Source organism: Archocentrus centrarchus, unplaced genomic scaffold (genome assembly GCF_007364275.1).
Source record: "Archocentrus centrarchus isolate MPI-CPG fArcCen1 unplaced genomic scaffold, fArcCen1 scaffold_64_ctg1, whole genome shotgun sequence".
Taxonomy (NCBI): Eukaryota; Metazoa; Chordata; class Actinopteri; order Cichliformes; family Cichlidae; genus Archocentrus; species Archocentrus centrarchus.
The window spans coordinates 108,011-131,229 of record NW_022060281.1 but is presented as its reverse complement, the minus strand read 5'-3'; the positions used below and the strand labels follow the sequence as shown (position 1 = coordinate 131,229).

Below are 23,219 nucleotides of genomic sequence, written 5' to 3'. Positions count from 1 at the left end.
GCTGTAGAATGAAGTCTTTTTACCGTGTATTTCAAATTTTATAAAGATAGCACAAAAATCTACTGTTTTGTAAAGGTTTTTGTGTGCTGATCTCAGGCGTGGTCTCACATGTGAGCAGCCTTTGATATGCAGACTTCAAATGTCTGTAACTCCTCAATGCTTCAACATACAGTCATCAATGAGGCTCTAATCAAAGATACGACCCTGAGGAATCCTCTGATATACACAAAGTTACTGATAGTACAAATTAATTATAATTATAGACATTATAAATCAGAGGTTGCCCTAATTTGTAAAAGGAAAATGTTAGGCCTATTTTCAGTGATTCCTTCACACAGAAAATAAATAAATTGTATATTGATCAAAAGTTACAGTAAATGTAAACACTACATATACACATAAAATAAAAAAACACAATCCTCCCAATAGTCCTTCTCTGATACAGAACTTACAACCCCCCCACCCACACAAACAAAACTTACACAAAGCATAAAGCTTTCTGTAAAACTTTAGAAACCTAATGGTCAAAAAAAGCTCTGAGCCACTGTCCTCCTCATCCTGCTGTAATAAACGTAATAAAGACCCCGTGAAAGCCTCATCGAGACGTGTTAACCTTCCCTGACTCCAACACTGCTCTTGTAAATTTCCATATGTAAAACACACGCACAATATAAGTGGTGTAACAACAGCGTATGGTGATATTTTCTGTGTAATGGTGCATGTCATGCTCACCATTACATACATATTTACATCTAAACGGCATATAATACGAGGACGAGCTGAGAATAAAACGTAACATGTACCATGAATTGCCTTCAGAGTAACAGCTGTTTGTTCACTGGATTTTGTAGCGATAAAACTGGTCGAATCAGCGGTGAAATTCTCTAATAAATAATAATCCACTCTTGTGAGTCATTTAGTCACTTCGTTGAATAAATATAGCCTGTTTTTGATGCATTCTGACATCCGTTGGTGAGAAAAAGTATTGTAAACACTGTTTACGCGCGACGGCGCACACACTCTTACTTCCTGCTCAGTTTCACGCACGGAGGATGCACTGAATATGCAGGGAGTTTATGGTTTCATGTGAAAACCCACCCCATAGTGCCATATACCCACGTGTCAGGAATTTTATTGGCTATACATCTGTGGTTTCGGATCAGAACGATTGGAGAACATTTGGGGGCATGTCCAGAAAAGTCACGACACTGTCTGGTTATTATTGGCTCTGGAAAACCCATTTCATGATTGGACAAATGAGGTGTCAATCCAATTCTGAGGGTCTAGTCTGTCATATAAAAGCATCGTAAGGGCGGACTGCAGCGTTACTGTGACGCTATGAGACTTCAAAGTCGGAAAACACTACAAACGGCACGCGGGCCGTTTTTTAACTAAATTTCACAGAAGTGTATTTAGGCTCCTACTGCTGATACTCACAGAAGCTGAAATGCAGCATGTGGAAGCATCCATGGAAGTCTGGGTGCTGTTCCCAGACCTGCAGAATTAATACACTGAGTCCTTTTTACCACATTAACAAAGCTAAATGATCAAACCAACATCACTGGTTCAAATCTGAGATGGCATCAAAGAATTTTGGTGTTTCTAGAGTTTGTTTAGTTCATCTCTGTGTCCTTCCATCCTTCTGAGTTCCTCCAGAGTTCATGTTTCTCTCTTTTATTAAATCTTTAACAATACTGGGGCCCGTATCCAGGCCCAAAATAATTTGCCAAAAAAAATCCACAATTGTTAGACTTAGACAACCTTTATTGTCATTCATTATACGTAAGTGTACGCAGAACAACATTTCGTTGCACTTTGGCTAAAGGGTTGGTTAAAGGGTTAATGGTCATTTGTTCACTTCCTGTTTTATTCTATTAACTAATTTCCTCTTGTTTCTTGTTTTGAGTTTCACTTCCTCTCCTCTAATCATGTTGATTGTGGTCACCTGTACCTCCTTTCCTCCCAGCTGTGTCTGGTCTTCATTAGTCCTCAGTGTGTGAGTATCACAGTCAGGTCAGTCCTGTGTTCAGTGTTGTTTCAGTCACGTATGCAGTGATTTCCTGTTTGTGTCTCTGTGTTTTCTGCTTTCTGGGTTTTGTGTTTCTTCAGCATCAAAGGCTCTTTCTGTTTGGGTCCTCACAAAGTAACTTCACACAGACACTGTGACACAGTTTGTGTGAGTAAAATCACAGCAGTAAAGCTGACTGCTATCTCCACCTGCAGTCTGGAAATAAAGCCAGTGATGCTCTCCCAGTCATTACACTGTATCTCTGCATTATGTACTGATTATAACATGCTTCACTATAAAACCTCTGAATAAATCACATTCATCAAAGTTTGGCTTGTAAAGTTCTCCCAGGGTGGGGGTGAGGGGGTTGACTCAAACGGACAATTACAGTGAAATCCACCCCAATCCCCGATCCCCGGCTCCATCACTGCCAGAGGTCAATGTGGCTGAAAGAACCTTTGATCAGTGGCCTCATGTCTGTGCATAAACACCAATCAGGTGCTTTGCATTCACAGTTTATGGGCCCTGTTCTGTTATCATTACACATGCTGCTCCTCAGGCTCATATTTAAGAAGCTGATTTTACTCAGATATGCACTATACTGCCAACAGTATTCACTCATCTGCCTTCACACACATGAACCCGAGTAACATCCATTCTTAATCCAGAGCGTTTAATATGATGTGGGCCCATCCTAACACGTCGGGTGGTGTGAATGGGCAGAGTTGGACCCAAATGCTGGACTCCATAGGCATAGGTCAACTTAAAAGTCTTTATTGTGAAATCACAAAAAAGGAACAACAAAATCCTCTTGGAACAGTGGTTCGCAAACCCAGGCCTCATGGCCCAGTGTTCTGCAGGTTTTAGATGTGTCTCTGCTTCAACACACCTGAGTCAAATATAGAAGTCATTAGCAGTACTCTGGAGAACTTGACTGCATACTGAGGAGGTAATTCAGCCATTTGATTCAGGTGTGTTGGATCAGGGACACATCTAAAACCTGCAGGACACTGGGCCACGAGGCCTGGAGTTGAGAACCACTGTCTTGGAAGCAAGACATGGAACAAAATCCAAGACACAGGCACATGACAAAACAATGATGCAACAACGAGCAAACAGGACTTAAACATGCAAGAGGATAATGAGGAGCACAGCTGAACATAATTATACTGACGAGAAAAGGGGAAGTAAAACTAAACACAAGCACGCACGACAAAGGACAAAGGACCACGGACCATGACACACCGTCTGCAGCTATAACAGCTTCAGCTCTTCTGGGAAGTCTTTCCACAGGTTTAGGAGTGTTTATGGGAATTTCTGACCATTCTTCCAGAAGCACATCTGTGAGGTCAGACACTGATGTTGGAGAGAAGGCCTGGCTCACAGTCTCCGCTCTAATCCATCCCAAAGGTGTTCTATCAGGCTGAGGTCAGGACTCTGTGCAGGCCAGTCAAGTTCTTCCACACCGAACTGGCTCATCCATGTCTTTATGGAGCTGGTTGTTGCACTGGTGTGCAGTCATGTTGGAACAGGAAGGGGCCATCCCCAAACTGTTCCCACAGAGTTGGAGCATCAAACTGTCCCAAATGTCTTGGTATGCTGAAGCATTAAGAGTTCCTTTCACTGGAACTAAGGGGCCGAGCCCAACTCCTGAAAAACACCCCCACACCATAACCCCCCCCCTCCACCAAACCCAGACTCCTCCCTCTGATTGGCAGATGGAGAAGTGTGATTCATCCCTCCAGAGAACACGTCTCCACTGCTCTAGAGTCCAGTGGCGGCGTGCTTTACACCACTGCATCAACACTTTGCACTGAGCTTGGTGATGGAAGGCTTGGAAGCAGCTGCAATGGAAACCCATTCATGAAGCTCTCACTGTTCTTGAGCTGATCTGAAGGTCACATGAAGGTTGGAGGTCTGTAGTGATTGACTCTGCAGGAAGTTGGAGACCTCTGTGCACTATGACCCTCAGCATCCTCTGACCCCACTCTGTGATTTTACGTGGCCTACCACTTCATGGCTGAGTTGCTGTCGTTTCCAATCGTGTCCACTCTGTTATAACCCCACTAACAGCTGACTGTGGAATATTTAGTACTGACTGGACTTGTTGCACAGGTATCATCCTATCAGGGTACCACGCTGGGATTCACTGAACTCCTGAGAGCGACACATTCTTTCACTGATGTTTGTAGAAGCAGTCTGCATGTCTAGGTGCTGGTTTATACAACTGTGGACATGGAAGAGACTGGAACACCTGGATTCAGAGATCTGGATGGTGAGTGGATACTGTTGGCAGTATAGTGTACCTCCCTCTGAAAGCAGACACTGATTCCTCAGTAAACTCCTATAAATGTTGTTTAACTGACTTTCACAGCAGTGAGAATAAAAGTGAAATCTTGGTTTTTAATCCTGCTCACTGTCAGGCAGCTTCATCTACAAATATTACTTCATCTCTCGATCTCTGGCAGCATGTTGTAAACCTTCTGTAAATTTCTTTTTTAATAACATGAGAAGGTTATCCATGTTATCCATCCAGACTGGATTACTGCAGTTCTTTGTATATCAGACGGTAGAAGGCAGTACTATCAGACTGCAGCTGCTCCAAAATGCTGCTGCTGGACTCCTGACTGGGAAATAGAAACAGGAATATATTTCACCTGTCCTGGCATCATTGCTCTGCCTACCTGTGCAGGTTAGGACTCATTTTAAATCTTGGTTAATCCTCATTAGAGCTTGCATGGTGACTGCTGAGGTCAGCTGACCAGCAGCTGTTTGTAGCTCCAAGCACCAAGCTAACTTCAGTGGTCCCTCACTGCTGCAGCTCTGAAACTCACTCACAGTCTGCAGGTATCAAAAACAAACACACCTCTCCTCATTAGCCTTTCAGTTTGGGTCTCATTTACAGCTGAGTCTCTGTGAACAGGAAATGTTGGTTTTAATTATGTTCCCTTTTTGTGGCTCATTCTTCCTTCCAAATTGTTTCTGGTTGATTTTTATTTTGATCTGTGATTTTTTTAATTGCTTGTTGTTCAGTAATTGGGTCAAAGAGCTCCTTTGTTCTTGTGTGTGTTCCAACCACAGGACCTCCTCCTGTTGGAGCTCTTAGATCTTTTAGGAAGGAGCTTCTTCTGTGCAGGTACTTCTGAGTGGACCTGGAAAACTGCTGAGTCACTACAAACAGCAGCAGCTGGAAAAGCGCCGGTTCCTCCCAAAGATGCTTCACAAATACAACACCACACTTCAGAGTCACAGCCTGACTCTGGAGGAGGTTCAGCCTTCTGATTGGATATTAATTTCACCATCTGCTAAATTCGAAGTTTCAGTTAAGTTATTAAAATTAAGTCATCAATTTTCTAGATCCTGGGGTTTAACTGCAGAGAAACATTTGTTACAATTGTGGTGCTAATGCAAAGGTCACAAGGTCACTCTGTTAGGATTCATCCTCTGGGATCCACAAACATCCACAGGAAGCTGATGGAAATGTGTCCGACCAAATCAGCGTCCTAATGAGCCGCTGCTAGAAGCCCAAAATCCTGAGCTGACATCAGTCCAAGATTTGTCTTTCAAATGTAATAAAGTGAAAGTGTCTGCTTAAATGTGCTGAAAGGTGTTAAACAACAAGTGCTGCTGGAAGAGTTTCATTAAGAGAACATTAACACTGTGAATGAGGGATGGACTTTTCTTCACTTTGACACTTTGATCTGTTTTTCTTTGAATAAATGTTTTTGTGGGACTGAGGATACATTTGTTTAGATTTGGAGCTTTGATGTCATCTGTTCCTCTTGTTTGTGTCTGAAAACATGATGAAAAATCTGTGAGAAACAGAAATCAATAGAATTGAATTTCTGACAGCAGTCAATAAAAATGTCCCTGAGCTCAGTCTGTGACTCTGAGATGGAGGTGAAATGTGTGAACCAGGGCTGTGGTTTGCTGCTCTCTTCCTGTCACAAACACTGTTTGACATCTGTTCATCTTTTTGTTCAGGCTGCACGGATCATTTCTCACTGTGGGGAGCAGATTTATAACAGGAGCAGTAGTAGGTGGCTGAATGATCGAGTTTAACTTGATCTATTTTCAACTCACAGCCACTTTCTTTCGACTCAGCAGAGAAATCATCTTTCTGAGGATGATTATAATCATCTGATATGATTTGACCATCGCTTTTATCAATGGCAAGAATCAAACTGAATGTTTCTCTCTTCTGGTACCAGTATATCCAGTCATAATCACACTGTTCAGTCCCTCCACAGCTGAAGGAGACTTTGTCTCCAACTCTCCTGGTCAATGTTAAATCGTCCTGAATCAGCTGTTCTGCTGCCATGGTAAGCAGTGCTGCAGAGACACAGACAGATAGATGAAGGTCAGTGTGACAGTGTTTGTTCCAGGTTGAGTTTGTTGGCTCCTGATTGGCTGCAAACACTCACCTGAACACAGACAGCACAGAGCAACAGCTGGGAGGAAAAGCATTGTGTGCAGTGGTGTTTCCTCTGGTGAACCTGGGGAGAAGTGGCGCTCTGATGCAGCCGAGGCCAAACGAGGACGAGCTGCCAGATCAGACGAGGGCCACGTGCTTTCTAACGGCTCCTCAAAGCTCCCGTCGGCCCCTGCTGTGGGCGGCCCACAGATAAGACTGCTGCTGCTGATTGACAGCTCAGCTGAAGCTGCTGTGTGCTTTCATGGTCTTCATTTGAATCTGACAGCAGATCCAAAAATCTGGGTCACATGATGCAGAAAGACTAAAAAGACAAGTTTCCTTCAGGTTTCTCCTCCATGATGTCATCTTTGCTCTTCATCTTGTATTTGGCTTCAAACTGTCAGAACTGGGAGCTGAGCAGACTGCAGGGGCTTCATCGTCACTTAGGAAAACAAGAGAAAAATCTTCAGGTTTAAATTTTTACTTTTAACAAAGCTGTTGCTGCCATATGCTCATTATCTTGAGATGCATCAAGTTTCTACACTGCTGAATGATTCTGAGGCAAAGAATAAACTCTAGAGGGCGCTGTGGATTACTTTTGCTTATTAGACAAAATACAATTAGATATAGTCCAGGTACAAGATTCATAAGGGTTGTAAAACAATTCCTTAGTTATTCATATAAAATTAAACATCTTAAACATAAAATAACTTTAAACTGGAAACAGTTTAACCACTGTGGAAACACGTTAAGTGGCTTTACATTAATATTGTCATGGTCCTGGGCTGTGGCTAGTGTTTTTGTGTTTGTGGTTTAAGGTTTGTGAAGTTCTGGTGTATTAGTCTTTGTGTCCACTTCCTGTTTTATTTTGGTAGTGTTTTGTTTCTTGTGCAGTGTGTTCAGTTTTGCTTCCCCTTGTCTCGTCAGTGTCATTGTGTTCAGCTGTGTTACCTGCTGTTTCCACTTTTCCTCGTTATCCCCTGGTGGATTTAAGTGTTTTCTCTGCTCGTTGTCGTGTTGTTGATGTGGCCATGTTGGAGTGTTCTGGTGTTCCCCTGCTTAGTTTTGACTTTTGCTCTTCGTTTAGCTCCCTCAAGGATTTTTGTATTTTGTTTTTTTTTTGGTTTCACAATAAACATCTTTCAAGTTATGTTTGTTTCTGGCGTCCTGCATGTGGGTCCATCTCCGCCTGTCACACCGCCCGACATGACAAATATAATCCTTACTGATCCCTGTTAGGGATTATTTTTTACTAAGTGAATAAAGGACAAATGTTTAAAGGTAAACTCCAGTAAATTAATAAACCATGGATCAACCAAATAATGGTTGATCCATGGTTTGAGATGGTTGAGAGCAACAGATCAGAAAGTACTAGACTAACTTCTCTGTTTCAGTGCATCTTATGTTGATACAAGGACGACTAATTAAAACATCAGGAGAGAAGATGCACAGGCTCCACTGTGGATGAGAGGAATCTGGGTCATGAAAAACCAGCTTGAACAAGACTGAGTGACGAAGGTCGACTAGTAGCACCCAGAGATGTTTATGTTATAGATAAGAGGAGGCTCAGAGAGAGAGAGCACACACAGGCCTGCTGTCTCCTCCGAGTCCCTGCATATGCATGTGTGATTTTTCTGATTCTTTAATATATTAAATGTTTTACTTTTTAATTAAAGTGTTTCAGGTGTCTTCCTTCATAAACAACCTGTTTACCTGTCACTGTCACTGAGCTTTACAGGCTCTTCCTGCTTCACAGCTGACATTCTGGTTAAAAAGGCATTTCATTTTTGTTTGTAGTTTCCTGTTTCCAGATCATTTAAAAATATCTTTTGCATTGTTCACATCATATTAAACTTGTCACCTGAATTTTGAAATGTTGAAATACCCAAAGTCTAAACACCTGGAGTTTTTCTGTCTTGACTGCAGACAGAGAATTTGAGAACCATCCACATTAAGTATAACGTCTCACTGCTGACTGATGAACTGATTAGATTTGATGGTGAGAAGTGTGAACAGTGCAGCTGGCAGACGGCCGCTTGCTCACCACGGGCTTCACTACCTGCTCACCTGAAGTTTGACAGCAGCAACAAGCAGCACAGACACACATTCACACAGTCAGCAGCAGCTTCCAGCACTGCACTGCATTCAGTCTGATCCTGGAAACTACATGGACTCTGATCACTAAACTACTCATCAATACAGCACAAAGTTCACTACATACACTGGATTCAGCTTCAGGTCAAACACAGTCAGCACGGCTCACATGAGGAGCAAAGAACATGGGTTCAAAAAATGAAATAGTCCATTTTATCTGCATTTTTCAGATTTGTTGTATTGTTTAATGATTCAAATAAAAAATCTAATATACTTAAAAAGATCCTCTCTCATGTTTGTGAACGTTCTGTTTAAGGAGGTAAATAAATTTTCTGTAATCAGTAATAAAACACATCAGCATTTTTGTTTTGATGAAACTTTATTTCCAAAAACCATTTATGGCTAAACATTAATATTTTGTGTTTTTGTCCTTGTGGGTTTGGTTGTTGCATTTACCCAAAATTTATTTTTTATTTTACTTTTTAAATTAGGGCGTTTCCTCAGAGCAGCATTTCATGGATGTAACCACTCTGACCTTTTGACCTATTCCATTTTCAAACATAATGTATAAATGTATACATAAAACTACAATCACTGTTTACTCATTATTACATCAGCAGCAGCTGATCAGTGTGTTTGTGCAGATTCAGAGAAACAGCACCAACGTGTTCTGAAGTAAAACTGAATATGAACATGAACATTACATCATCACTGGAATATTGTTTAGACCAACACTTTATTGTACCTCACATCAAACATCTCGCACATATCTGCTGTCTTTAAATGTGTTCAGAACAGGAGCAATCATCATTATGTTTGAGTAACACTGCAAGGGGAATTTTGTTTGTGGGTAGAGTTTGTATGTTATGTGTCAAAGGGCGAGCGTAGCAAAACCACCCGAGGATTTCCATTTCATGAGGTTCAGCAAGTTTTCACTTTCAGGGAAACAGGAAGATGCTAACAATGAGATTCATGTCTCTCTTCATGCAGTGTTAATAATGTCTGTAAGTACTCTCAATGCAGTAAACTTGTTTTTTGTTTTTTTGTTGTTTATCAGACATTGTGAGTAATTTGTTTTCTTTTTGTCAGCATTAAAAGACTTGTATTTCATTAAAACATGAAGGAAAGTCACATTTGGCTCATTTTTATGGGACTGAATTGTTTCAACTCTGATCCCAAAGAACTGTGAGCAGGACCTGAGCTTCAGGTGGGCGATCGGACTCAGTGCAGCTCTGTGTGGGTGGAAGGTTCAGTGGAAAAAAGGGTTAGAGACAACAAGAGAAAAGACAAAGTACAGAGAGGGAGGACAGGAGCCAACAAACTCAACCTGGAACAAACACTGTCACACTGACCTTCATCTATCTGTCTGTGTCTCTGCAGCACTGCTTACCATGGCAGGAGAACAGCTGATTCAGGACCATTTAACATTGACCAGGAGGAGTCTCCTTCAGCTGTGGAGGGACTGAACAGTGCGACTTGGATGGGTATTCTGGTCCAAAAAAGTTTAAGTTGTACTAATACAAATATGAAATTTGAGTTAGAGATTCAGGAAGTCAATCATTCAGCCACCTGCTGCTCTCCTGTTATAAATCTGCTCCTCACAGTGAGAAATGATCCGTGCAGCCTGAACAAAAAGCAGCAGATGAACAGATGGCAGGAAGAGAGCAGCAAACCACAGCCCAGGATCACACGTTTCACCGCCGTCTCAGAGTCACATCATATAATTCTCCAGTTTATGACATTTTTGAGAAATTACTAAAAATATTCTCCTATAAATCTGAAGTTTACATTTTGGGAGATTGTAACATGAACTGCTCAGATTAAAGCTGCACAGAAGCTTTAATTAAAGCTGTTCTGGGAGTGGTGGCCTAGGGGAGAAGAAGAGGGTTCATCACTGAGAGGACCCTGGTTCAAATCCTCGGGCTGGCATCATTGTGGGTCCCTGAGCAAGCCCACCCCCCCAGGTTGCTCCCCGGGTGCCCTTTGTCTGCCCCCTGCTCCATGCTGTGCTGTGTGTACTACATACTCCATGTGTGTGATGGGTTAAATGCAGAGAATGAATCTCACTGCATGTATGTGACAAATAAAGCTCTCTTTCTCTTTCTCTCTTTCAGATCACAAAATCTTGCCAGTCTTGATGGCACCAAAGCTGCAGGAGCCTGGGTTCCTCTGTCCCTGAGCCTCTCCTGCAGGTTCAAGCTCATACATTTATAATGGTGATATTAGTGACACACAGCTGTGGCTTGGCTGCGTTTGCCATTGAGATAAAGTTTTCTTACTTTTTAGCTGATAGAAATATGATCATATGAAATATGAAACTGTTTGTTCTAATCATTATTTGTAATTTTCCTAAATGCCTGAAAATATGTGCAAAAACTAACAAAGCACATCAAATGCTCTTTTTTTTGTGCATAATTAACAACATCTTATGAAAGATTTGACATGTTATTTTGAAATTGTCACTCAAGGATGAAGCCAAAGCAGCTAAAATGTGATGTCTGTGAGCTTCTTTGTGCAGGGTGTCTGTCAGCCGGTAGCTCGTCCCTGATGGTGGACGGCTGTTGTAGGCAGACACTGTGCTCACTGTGGGTCAGACTCAGGAATGTCTGTTTAAAGTGATGCTGAAAAAGCTGTTGGATGGTGAGCTGATGAGGAGGAGGGTGCACAGTTAGCAAAACTCATAGCTACAATGTTTTATCTGGATGAAATGAACCAGAATTTGACTTTAATAAGGAGAAACTGTGAGGAACAGTGCAGGAGCAGGGATCAGTCATGGTAACTTTGTTTAATCTGGTCAAACATTACACATGCTGGCATCTCTGAGCTGCTGTTAGTGGGAAATGACTGCAGACAGCAACATCTGGATCACAGAGTGGACGACAAACAAATACCAGTTGGAACATTAAGCCACGCCCACACAAATCTTGCCAGTTCACCTGTTTGTGGCTCCAAACTAAAGTAAGGACTAAACGCTGAGAGAAGGAGACGAAGAGGAGATCCAGTAAGTTCAACGTCATCTTTTCTGAATGTCCTCCTGAACCTCAGAGCAGCTCTGAGTCTGTAAGTTCCTCTGATGAAACCTGTTCTTAAACCTGCAAATAGGTAGAAAACGCCTGTTTAACGGCTGCAGACAGAAGTCTCCTTGGATGGCTGTTCTGGAACGTACTTTCATTGTATACTTGTGTACAATGATAATAAAGTTGAATCTAATCTAAAGTGACGCCGTTAACAGGTAAATTCAAGATTCAAGATTCAAGAAGTTTATTGTCATGTACACCGCAAAACACTGTGGTTATGCTGAGCAATGAAATTCTTACTTGCGACTGCTTTACAAACAATTGAAATAAGCAACTAAGTTAAAATAAAATTTAAGAACTAGTATATTAGGAAAGTAAAAGTAGAAAATAAAAATAAATAAATAATAAAGCAAGTGCAATATATACAGATATATACAGATGAAAGAAAGGCAGGTAATCACAGTTTGGTAATCAGTCAGTGGTTCAGTAGCCTGATGGCCTGTGGATAGAAACTGTTTTTTAGTCTGGTTGTTCTTGCTTTTACACTCCTGTAACGTCTGCCAGACGGCAGGAGTGTGAACAGTGTGTGCTGTGGGTGGGTACGGTCCTTGATGATGTTGTGTGCCCTCTTTATTACCCGGGTATTATAAGTGTCCTGTAGTGATGGGAAGGCAGCTCCACAGATGAATTGTGCTGTTTTGATGACACGCTGGAGAGCCTTCCTGTCCTGACTGGTGCAGTTTCCATACCACACCGTGATGGAGTTTGTCAGGATGCTCTCCACAGTGCATCTGTAAAAGTTGCTGAGGAGCTTAGGGGATAATCCGAATTTCCTCAGTTTCCTTAAGAAGAAGAGTCTCTGCTGAGCTTTCTTGACAGTCTGTGCTGTGTTGTAGGTCCAGGTGAGGTCTTCACTGATGTGGGTGCCAAGGAATTTGAAAGTCTTCACTCTCTCCACCTGAGTCCCGTTGATGAATAATGGAGCATGCTGGTCTCTTCTCTTCCTCGGGTCAATAATCATCTCCTTAGTCTTCTCTGTATTTAAGGAGAGATTATTTTCCTGGCACCAGGACACCAGCTGGGCCACCTCTTCCCTGTAAGCTGCTTCCTCTCCCCCAGTAATCAGCCCAATGACGGTGGTGTCGTCAGCAAACTTGACGATGGAGGTGTTGCTTTGGGAGGGGATGCAGTCGTAGGTGAAGAGGGTGTACAGGAGAGGACTAAGCACACAGCCTTGTGGGGTCCCAGTGCTCACTGTCTTTGTTTCTGATGTCCTGGTACCAACTCTGACTGCCTGAGGTCTGTCTGTAAGGAAGTCCAAGACCTAGCGGCAGAGGGAGGGTGGTATTCCGAGGGTGAACAGCTTTTCAACCAGCCTGCTTGGGATGACAGTGTTGAAAGCTGAACTGTAGTCTATAAACAGCATTCGAACATAAGTGTCCTTATTTTCAAGGTGTGAGAGGGCTGTATGGATGGCTGCATTAACAGCATCATCAGTTGAACGGTTCTGACGGTATGCAAATTGCAGGGGATCTAATGTGTCCGGAATGGATCCTTTAATATGGGACATGACCAGCCTCTCAAAGCACTTCATTACAAGTGAAGTGAGTGCAATGGGACGATAGTCATTCAAAGAGGTTGTGTTGGTTTTCTTGGGGAGGGGCACTATAGTGGTGGACTTGAAGCATGTGGGCACAGATGCTTCAATGCTGTTGGTGCTTCAGTGTCAAACCAAGAACCTGCGAGCGCAGCCTGTAAAAGCTGCCCGGCTTATAAACATCTGCATAACCTGCTAATAACCCTAACTTTATGTCCCTGCTCTCAGGCGAAGGTAAACTTTCAGGTTTCTGTAAGCGAACGATCACACCTGTGAGCAAAGACGTGTTTACAGCAGAATCAGACCTGAACACAGATTCTGATGTTTCTGTGTTCGTAAGTTTAATATTCTTTATTTAATATTCTTGGTTCTATCAGCAGATCCACTGCAGTTAACAGGACTTTCAAAGTGGTTTAATAGAAACAAATGACCTCTGCATTATTTTACCACCTTATTATAAACTGATTAGAGCTTCAACCATGTGACTGAACTGTTTCAGCCTCAAAATAATTGATATTGAAAATATTTAAGTGAACATTTTGCCACCAGCATGTCAGTGATTCCAAAGGACTTCACAGATTTCATAACTGTGGAGTCAAATTAGGTATGAATAATTGTGGCATCCTGCTGGTATTTGGACCAACTACTGAATTTCTGGCACTGTCACATCCTGTTCTCTCTCGTGCGTGTTTATGTGTGTGTGTGTGTGTGTGCGTGTGTGTGTGTGTGTGTGTGTGTGTGGCAGTGAGGAGTTGATTAGCTCTTCCAAAAGTCTACCTGACTGTAACCTCAGTTTGATCCATGATCCAAAGGAGAAAACAGGGTCGGGAAATTAGACAAATGGGAAGCATATAAATTCCAGGTGAGTCAGCACCTGTTCCACTGGTTGCCATTTAAACCTTTGAGGTTACAAAGATGCACTGAGATCCTTTTGCACCGTGCAGCTTGATGGGCATGCTTCCCCAGCTTTTCAATGATCCACCATCACACTGATTGTGTTGGTGTCCGTGATAGGAGGCACGTATAGATGAACCTGAATGCAGTGAGAAGGACACTAATACAAATAAAACTAGAGAAAAGTCAGAAGGCATAAGGAGGGAGATGTTTCCATCACCTGCTGAATCGTTCACTTTCTGGGGGTTGTCTTGTTGCCTCTCCAGTTCACCTGTGAAGTCTCTGATTTGCTCCAAAGCAGCTGAAATGGATTCATAGTGGTTTATACTTAACAGGACTGATTGATACAGCTGAACATTAACTGACTTTAATGTTTTAAGCAGTGTGAGTTCAAACATATGGTAAGTTTGATTGCTCATGTTTTGGTACTGCTGTTCATCACGTGTTTGCTCTCCCAGGTCTTTGGTCTTGGCTCCTGTCACAGTGGGACGTGTCCACCGGGGGACTGAGGGAGCAGTGCCAGCTTGTAACATGGGGTGTAATATTCACCGTGCAGGGCCCCTCCTGCCCAGAGGGGGGCTGCTGGTCCTGCTTTCACTCAGCTGCATGGTGTCCTCTTCTCTGGCAGACAGTACGTTGCTTTTTCATCATCCAACAACTCTCGAAGCTTCATGAATATTGTAGCCCCTTAACTGGCAAGGGCCCGGTGACGGGCCGTTTGTAGTCTCTTTTATATGGCAGGCTAGACCCTCCCATTTTTATTGACACGTCATTCGGCCAATCATGTAACTGGCTGCACCAAATCACCTGACAAAGCTACGTGACGCCCTCTGAGTATTATTGGCTCTGGGAAACCCATTTCTTAACATTATTGGCCGAATGAGGTGTCAGTCAAAATGGGCGGGTCTAGCCTGCCATATAAATGCACTTCATTCGGCCCGCGGACCAGACGCAGCCGATTAATAGGCTATGAAATGGGTTGTTCAGAGCCAATAATAACCAGAGGGTGTTATGTAGTTGTTTCAGGTGATTTTATTTGCTGCCAGTTAAGGGGTTAACACAAAGTGAATTTTGGGCTTTAATTTGTGCAGTGTTCTGTGGATCAGCTGATTCAGAGGTTATTTTCATTTAAAAGGACAGAAATCTTCTTTGACATTCTTAATTGTTGGACTTCAAATGAAGCTCTGAACTGTAGAGCTTAAGCATCTGTTTGCTTCATGGAATCAGTTAAAGTAGAATACAGAATAGATTTCATTTACATACATGGATTCCAGGAAACAGCAAACTTAGGTGCAGAGTTCAGGCAGCGATCCATCAACCTCTGAGTCTGGTTGTTGATCAGAGTGATGGACAGAAAGTGCTTGAAGATACTTGTGACCTCTGTGAACCCTCAGAGTGTCGGGGGCAGCCGGGAAGCACCGCCCTGCTGAGACAGCGTCAGGGACCTCACCTACAGTAATTTAACTGTACCTCAACCCCTCCTGCTCCCAGCTGACTCTGGCTGTGCTCCATCCTTCGAAGCACCAGTTGTGCTGTTCTCTTTTTCTTTTGTGGTGTTGGTTTTTGTCCAGTATCACTCTGAAGTCTAACTTGTTTTTGCACTTCTGTATTTTATTTTTCTTTTTATGGTCTGGAAAATTCATCTTTACTCTGCTTCCAGTTTGATTGGCTCAAATCAAATACTGACTGTACTGGATTATCTACAGACATGTACTGACATAATTATTTGTTTGAAAGAAACTGGTTAATTAAATGTAAGAGAATGTATATTCTCTTCTATGAATAACTGTCACAAAGAGAAACTAATATGTGCAGCATGATTCATCACTTTCCTGGTGGTACACCTTGTTATCTGGGATATCCTGCTGTGGAATTCTGCTCTGTTACACCTATAATTACTATACATTATTATTATAATTACCTATAATAACTGCATCTGTGTGTGTCAGACAGCTGCTGGATAATAGATAAAAACAAATGTATTTGATATAGAAATGTACCCTGAGGATTTTATTTTAGATATGTGCATGAGTAGGGGCTACAATATATCTTATAGAAAATTCTGGCTGGTCTGGGGTCAGCCTGTGGCTCATGTTCAGTGTGAGCACATAAAGGAAAAGCCTTCAACATGACAGAGAGCTCTGCAGCAGAGCCACAGGGACACAGCCAAACCTGATGCTGTGTCCTGGTTTGAGCGTTGCTCCAGGATGACGGGGATTCCTGGTGTCCTGGTCAATCACACACTCTGCTGTCACATGCACAGTGATGATAACTTCATAACTTCTCCCGTCACTCTGAACCTCTGCGCCTGGCAGTAACTTATTTCTCTTGTTCTACCTCCTTCACATCATCTTCATCAGGCTTGCCACGTTTCATCAACTCTCCCAAGGATCAGACGGGCGTCTCGGGTGGAACTGCTTCATTTGTGTGCCAGGCCACCGGAGAGCCAATGCCCAGGATCAGCTGGATGAAGAAAGGCAAGAAGATCAGCTCCCAGCGATTTGAGGTGGACACTCATGCATGACTTTCACATCTCAGAGCATGTCCAATCACAACATGTGACAAATGTTTACTGAGGTGGGGCTCAGACTGCTTTAATAACCTCATATTTGTTCAGAAATATGAATTTAGTTACTCTGACATCAGTTGTGTGTAAGCTGTCAGATGGACTGGATCAAATCTTGTAATGAAGCAAACATGTTTTTATTAAAGAAAAAGAGGCCTAAAATAACTTCCCTCCTCCTTTGGTTTGCCTCTCTGAGGTGACTGAATTTGAAGATGGGTCGGGCTCCGTACTGCGGATCCAGCCACTGCGTGAATCCAGAGATGAAGCCTTTTACGAGTGCACGGCCAGTAACAGTGTTGGAGAGGTCCGCACCAGTGCCAGACTCAGAGTGCTTCAGGGTGAGATGGGTCCTCTTTGAGTCGTCTCTCCATCAGACTTTCACTGCCGTCCTGTTTTCAACTCTGTTCCTGCTGCTGGCAGTGTCACAGAGGAGCTCATCTTCATTTAAAACATGATAATGAGAACTCACACGGTTGATGATAATACACAGTGAGCTCTGTATTTATTTCTATTACTCTTAATACTTAATACTAAACCCTATAGTACTAAACTATAAGGTTCAAGAATAAATACAATGCCTGCACTCGCTGATCAGGTACAAAAATAAAAAGGCAGCAAAATCCAAAACTGTATCAAATACAGCAACACACACACACACACACACACACACACACACACACACACACACACACACACACACACGCACACGCACACGCACACGCACACACACACACACACACACACACACACACAGTTCAATATTTTATTGCCATGTCGACTTTATCGACTGACAAACACTCTGTGTGATGCAATACAATAAATAAACGCCTGGAAAAAATTAATAAATAAAACTCGAGACCATAAAACAGAATAAATACTAAAACAGTAAAACTAAAACTCCTGTAAAGGGAATAGCAGCATCAAAGTGAAATCATATATAAGTATTGCTTATAGAACAGTTCAAGTTGTTTTGCTTAAAATATCTGTGAGGTGTTGAGGAGTCGGGCAGCCTGAGTCAGAGTTACTTAGCACCGTTTCAGGATCTGGTCACTTTTGTGTTGATGCTGCTCAGGATTTTCTGTGAGGGGAGAAAGTTCAAAAGGCCGTTAGCTGGGTGGGAGGGGCCTTTAAGCTCAGCAGGCACTTCCTGTCCAACCTGTCCTCATAAACTTCAGTAACTGGGACTTCACACTCCTTAATTTTGGATGCAGCGTGGACCACCATGTTCAGCTGCCTCTCCTCCTCTGCAGACACAGACGCTTACAGCAGAAGTCTCCACAGCTCCTCAATAAAACTGCACCAAGCTCCTGTTGGCCACACCACACTGATGCACTTTCTTTAAAGCCTCCAATGGCAGCAAACAGGTCCTCTGCCTCCCACCTGTTTTCAAAGGCCACTTTTCATTTGGCTGTATTTGGGGGTCGGGCAGGTTAAATGTTATTGTAAAAAGTGCTGAACGATGTTTTTATCTGCTGATCACTGATCAATGATCATTGGCAATACAGGAAAACTGGTTAGTGTGCAGATCTTGACCTGCGCGGCAGCTGTTGCACTGCAGTATAAGTGGTGGGAGTGCTATTTGCCGGCGGGCCATTAATCGCATCCAAATGAAATTATCTTGAGGGCTGAACGTAATTATTTTGCAGGCCTGTGGGCCTTGAGTCTGACAGATGTGCTCCAGATGTTGCAGAATAGAGTGCCGGCCTATTTGCCCTGCATGCAGACTGATATGTTCTAGGCTGATAGTGGAGAGGTGTCTACATACCAAGCATTCAAATATTTTCATGATAGCTGGTGTTAATGCTACAGGTTGTTCGGGCAGCTCGGGTTAGATTTCTAACAATCACAGTTGATTTAAAACATGTTGGAACTTTCTGCTCAGCCAGGAAGCAGGTCACAGAGCAGACAAAAAAGAGGCAGCATGTCAGTAAATGTAACGCGAGCAGTTTAAGAACAAGCTGAAAATCAGACCAATCATGTTTCTACTACAGGAGGATTTTTATGAGACATCTGATTAGATTCCTTTTTATTAATAAAGTTTAACCAGCAGTCTTATTCCCAACCTAATCCAAATCAGTAGCAGATCTATAGCATTATTTCTATAGTATTACTCAGTAGTATCTTCTGCTCTTGCAGTAGTCTGATTACTCTGTGGGCTGTAGCCCCTCTAATGTATTTGCTCTCTTATTGAGTGATTGGTCTGTCCATCTGTGGAGCTCTCAGGGTCTGTGGCTGTAGTAAATCTGCCTTTTGCAATTTTTCAGAGAACAACATCCCTCTTGGTTTTCCTTCCATTGATGTGGGCCCCCAGCTTAAAGTGGTTGAAAAGAACAGAACAGCCACAATGCTGTGTACTGCCAGTGGAGACCCGCAGCCAGAGATCTCGTGGTTCAAGGACATGCTTCCTGTGAATATCAGCAGCAGCAACGGGCGCATCAAACAGCTTCGCTCAGGTCCACTTTAATTTGATCTGATTTAATATGTTGAAGGTTTTATGGCATATTGATAATATTTCATTCAACCAACAAAAGTCATTTTGCACACGAGGATATTCTGATTCTTTGTTTTTGTGTGATTTCATTTGTGCATGTTTATCATAAATGGTGAATGGATTCGTTTTATAACACTTTTCTTCTCTGGTCGAGCACTCAAAGCACTTTATCCATGTTTGCATTTTTTTTTTTTTTTTACATCTAAGCTCTTTCTAACCTTCACAATCCAATGAACACATCAGGTTCAGTATCTTGCCCAAAGACACTTTGGCATGCAGGCTCGAGCAGCCAGGAATTGAACCACCAACCTTCCAATTAGTAGATGACCTGCTCTTCCTTCTGAGCTACAGCTCCTCATAAACGGGAGGCTGTGGGTCCCTTTTATGGGGAGCCACAGCTTCCTCAGCTGCACCAAAGAATAAGACAATTAAATGTGGATTATTAAACATTAGGTCTCTCTCTTCCAAGTCCCTATTAGTAAATGATTTAATAATTGATCAACGTATTGATTTATTCTGCCTTACAGAAACCTGGTTACAGCAGGATGAATATGTTAGTTTAAATGAATCAACACCCCCGAGTCACAGTAACTGTCAGAATGCTCGAAGCACAGGTCGAGGAGGAGGATTAGCTGCAATCTTCAATTCCAGTTTATTAATTAATCAAAGACCCAGACAAAGTTTTCATTCTTTTGAAAGCCTGACTCTTAATCTTGTCCATCCTAATTGGGAAATTCAAAAACCTGTTTTATTTGTTATTATCTATCGTCCACCTGGTCCTTACTCAGAGTTTCTGTCTGATTTCTCAGACTTTTTATCTGATTTAGTGCTCAGTTCAGATAAAATCATTATAGTGGGTGATTTTAACATCCATGTAGATGCTGAGAATGACAGCCTCAACACTGCATTTAATCTATTGTTAGATTCAATTGGCTTCTCTCAAAATATAAAGGAGCCCACCCACCACTTTAATCATACTCTGGATCTTGTCCTAACAAATGGCATAGAAACTGAAGACTTAACAGTGTTCCCTGAAAGCCCCCTCCTGTCTGATCATTTCTTAGTAACATTTACATTTACTTTAATGGATTACACAGCAGTGGGGAATAAGTTTTATTACAGTAGAAGTCTTTCTGAAAGTGCTGTAACTAAGTTTAAGGATCTAATTCCTTCATTGTTATGCTCTTCAGTGCCAACACAGTGCAGAGCAGCTACCTAAACTCTGCTCCCAGTGAGGTCGATTATCTCGTCAATAGTTTTACATCCTCACTGCGTATAACTTTGGATACTGTGGCTCCTCTGAAAAGGAAAGCTTCAAATCAGGAGTGCCTGACTCCGTGGTATAATTCACAAACGCACAGCTTAAAGCAGATAACCCGAAAGCTGGAGAGGGAATGGCGTCTCACTAAATTAGAAGATGCTCATTTAGCCTGGAAAAAGAGTTTGTTGCTCTATAAAAAAGCCCTCCGTAAAGCTAGGACATCTTACTATTCATCATTAATTGAAGAAAATAAGAACAACCCCAGGTTTGTTTTCAGCACTGTAGCCAGGCTGACAAAGAGTCAGAGCTCTGTAGAGCCGAGTATTCCTTTCACGTTAACTAGTAGTGACTTCATGGATTTCTTTACAAATAAAATTTTAGACATTAGAGAAAAAATTATTCATAACCATCTCAAAGACCAGCAATCCTGTGGTAATTGAGATTAATTAAATTAATTACTTTTCATTCAAATGCAGCTCCATTGCATTTAGGATTTTTTTCATTTTAATGTGTTTATTCTGCAGCATAACTCGGCCTTTATCACACAGTCTCTTTGAATTATTATTTATTTTAATGTGACTATGATGGGTTTGATATGCAGAGGTGTGAAGTAACGAAGTACAAATACTTCGTTACTGTACTTAAGTAGATTTTTCAGGTATCTGTACTTTACTTAAGTATTTATTTTTCTGAGTACTTTTTACTTTTACTCCCTACATTTTTACACAAGTATCTGTACTTTCTACTTCTTACATTTTCAAACAGACTCGTTACTTTTTAACGTCAGAGAGAAGTTTGCATTTCCGGTCAGTGCGCCTCAAACATCAAACGATCTGAACCGCGGTGAAGTTAGTTTCAAGTTGGATATTGGATATTCAAGCTCCGTGGAGTTAGCGGCATCTAGCTCACAGTTGATCCGATTCAGGGACTCAGATTTCGGCCAGCCGCTCTCTCCCGCTCCCTCCTCTCACCCGCGGAGGTTCACTTAGGGACCATCAATAAATTTCCGATCCAAACACTCTTGAGAAACAAAAATAAATAAATTCCTTATCTTGTGACCCACTGACTCAAAATCTGTGTGAAATTGTTCTACTACACTAGACAGATGAGGCACACTCATTTTCTTTCCATTTTAAGCCTTTTTATATTTTTAGCAATTTTTTATGTGAAAAATTGAGATTTTTCTTCAATAGCTTCCAGGTCATGTGACCTACTGACTCAAAATCTGTGTGAAATTGTTCTCCTACACTAGACAGATGAGGCACACTCATTTTCTTTTCATTTTAAGCCTTTTTATATTTTTTAGCAATTTTTTATGTGAAAAATTGAGATTTTTCTTCAATAGCTTCCAGGTCATGTGACCCACTGACTCAAAATCTGTGTGAAATTGTTCTACTACACTAGACAGATGAGGCACACTCATTTTCTTTCCATTTTAAGCCATTTTATTTTTTTAGCAATTTTTTATGTGAAAAATTGAGATTTTTCTTCAATAGCTTCCAGGTCATGTGACCCACTGACTCAAAATCTGTGTGAAATTGTTCTCCTACACTAGAAAGATGAGGCACACTCATTTTCTTTTCATTTTAAGCCTTTTTACATTTTTTAGGATTTTTTATAGCCAAAAATTGAGATTTTTCTTCAATAGCTTCCAGGTCATGTGACCCACTGACTCAAAATCTGTGTGTAATTATTCTGCTACATTAGACAAATGAGGCACACTCATTTTCTTTCCATTTTAAGCCTTTTATATTTTTTAGGATTTTTTATAGCCAAAAATTGAGATTTTTCTTCAATAGCTTCCAGGTCATGTGACCCACTGACTCAAAATCTGTGTGAAATTGTTCTGCTACATTAGACAGATTAGGCACACTCATTTTCTTTCCATTTTAAGCCTTTTTATATTTTTTAGCAATTTTTTATGTGAAAATTGAGATTTTTCTTCAATAGCTTCCAGGTCATGTGACCTACTGACTCAAAATCTGTGTGAAATTGTTCTCCTACACTAGACAGATGAGGCACACTCATTTTCTTTTCATTTTAAGCCTTTTTATATTTTTTAGCAATTTTTTATGTGAAAAATTGAGATTTTTCTTCAGTAGCTTCCAGGTCATGTGACCCACTGACTCAAAATCTGTGTGAAATTGTTCTGCTACACCAGACAGATGAGGCACACTCATTTTCTTTCATTTTAAGCCTTTTTACATTTTTTAGCAATTTTTTATGTGAAAAATTGAGATTTTTCTTCAATAGCTTCCAGGTCATGTGACCCAGTGACATAATACTGTCAAATTATTCTAACACAGTCTCTTAATAAAGTTTTAAAAATTCACATTACTGCCATGATGATAGACAAAAACTACAGTAATTTGAAGTGACATGTAGTACAAATACTTAACACTAGGTGGCTCTAACTCAAACCATCACAACAATGATGATTTATTTCCAAGGACAGAGAAAAGCGTGGAAGTTTGGCAAAGCATTTTTCCACTGTTACTAATAATGGGTCGTTTTAGAAAAGGACAGAGTCTTAAAACATAAATCTTTGGCAAAAAGCTGGGGGTGTACATGCCATTACTCAGTGTTGTATTTCTTTGGGTTTTAGTGAGGAAGTTGTAACTCATGAACAGTGGTTATCTCTTGTTATTGCTCTGTTTAAAACAAATGAGAAAAGTTATTTAAAGTGGCTGAAGGTCATATGGTCTGCAGATCGACAAGGAATTCGGACAAAGGTGCTTAATGCAGGTAATGTTACATTTTATTAGCTTGTATTTTGATTTTTACTAGCCCCTAAAGGGACACTGAAGAATAAAATAATAATAATAAAAAAAAAAATTCTCGTGCACACCAGATAGTATCTCATGCGCACGAGATCAG

At 41.4% G+C, this 23,219-nt stretch overlaps 1 protein-coding gene across 3 annotated transcripts; it reads left to right on the top strand.

Moving 5' to 3' along the window:
- Window positions 1–11,393: 11,393 nt before the first annotated feature.
- Window positions 11,394–19,157, top strand: LOC115777671 (receptor-type tyrosine-protein phosphatase F-like). 3 transcript variants are annotated; one of them, XM_030725619.1, is made up of 6 exons: window positions 11,481–11,517; window positions 11,619–11,748; window positions 14,483–14,655; window positions 16,385–16,530; window positions 16,787–16,928; window positions 18,855–19,157. In XM_030725619.1, exons 3-6 carry the CDS (start codon window positions 14,556–14,558, stop codon window positions 19,052–19,054), a joined length of 588 nt encoding a protein of 195 aa, XP_030581479.1. In that variant the 5' UTR covers window positions 11,481–11,517; window positions 11,619–11,748; window positions 14,483–14,555; the 3' UTR covers window positions 19,055–19,157. The 3 variants fall into 3 exon arrangements, with proteins under 3 accessions (XP_030581478.1, XP_030581477.1, XP_030581479.1); XM_030725618.1 differs by lacking the exon at window positions 11,619–11,748 and having other exon boundaries at window positions 11,394–11,517; window positions 18,855–19,156; XM_030725617.1 differs by lacking the exon at window positions 11,619–11,748 and having other exon boundaries at window positions 11,463–11,576; window positions 18,855–19,155.
- Window positions 19,158–23,219: the final 4,062 nt, after the last annotated feature.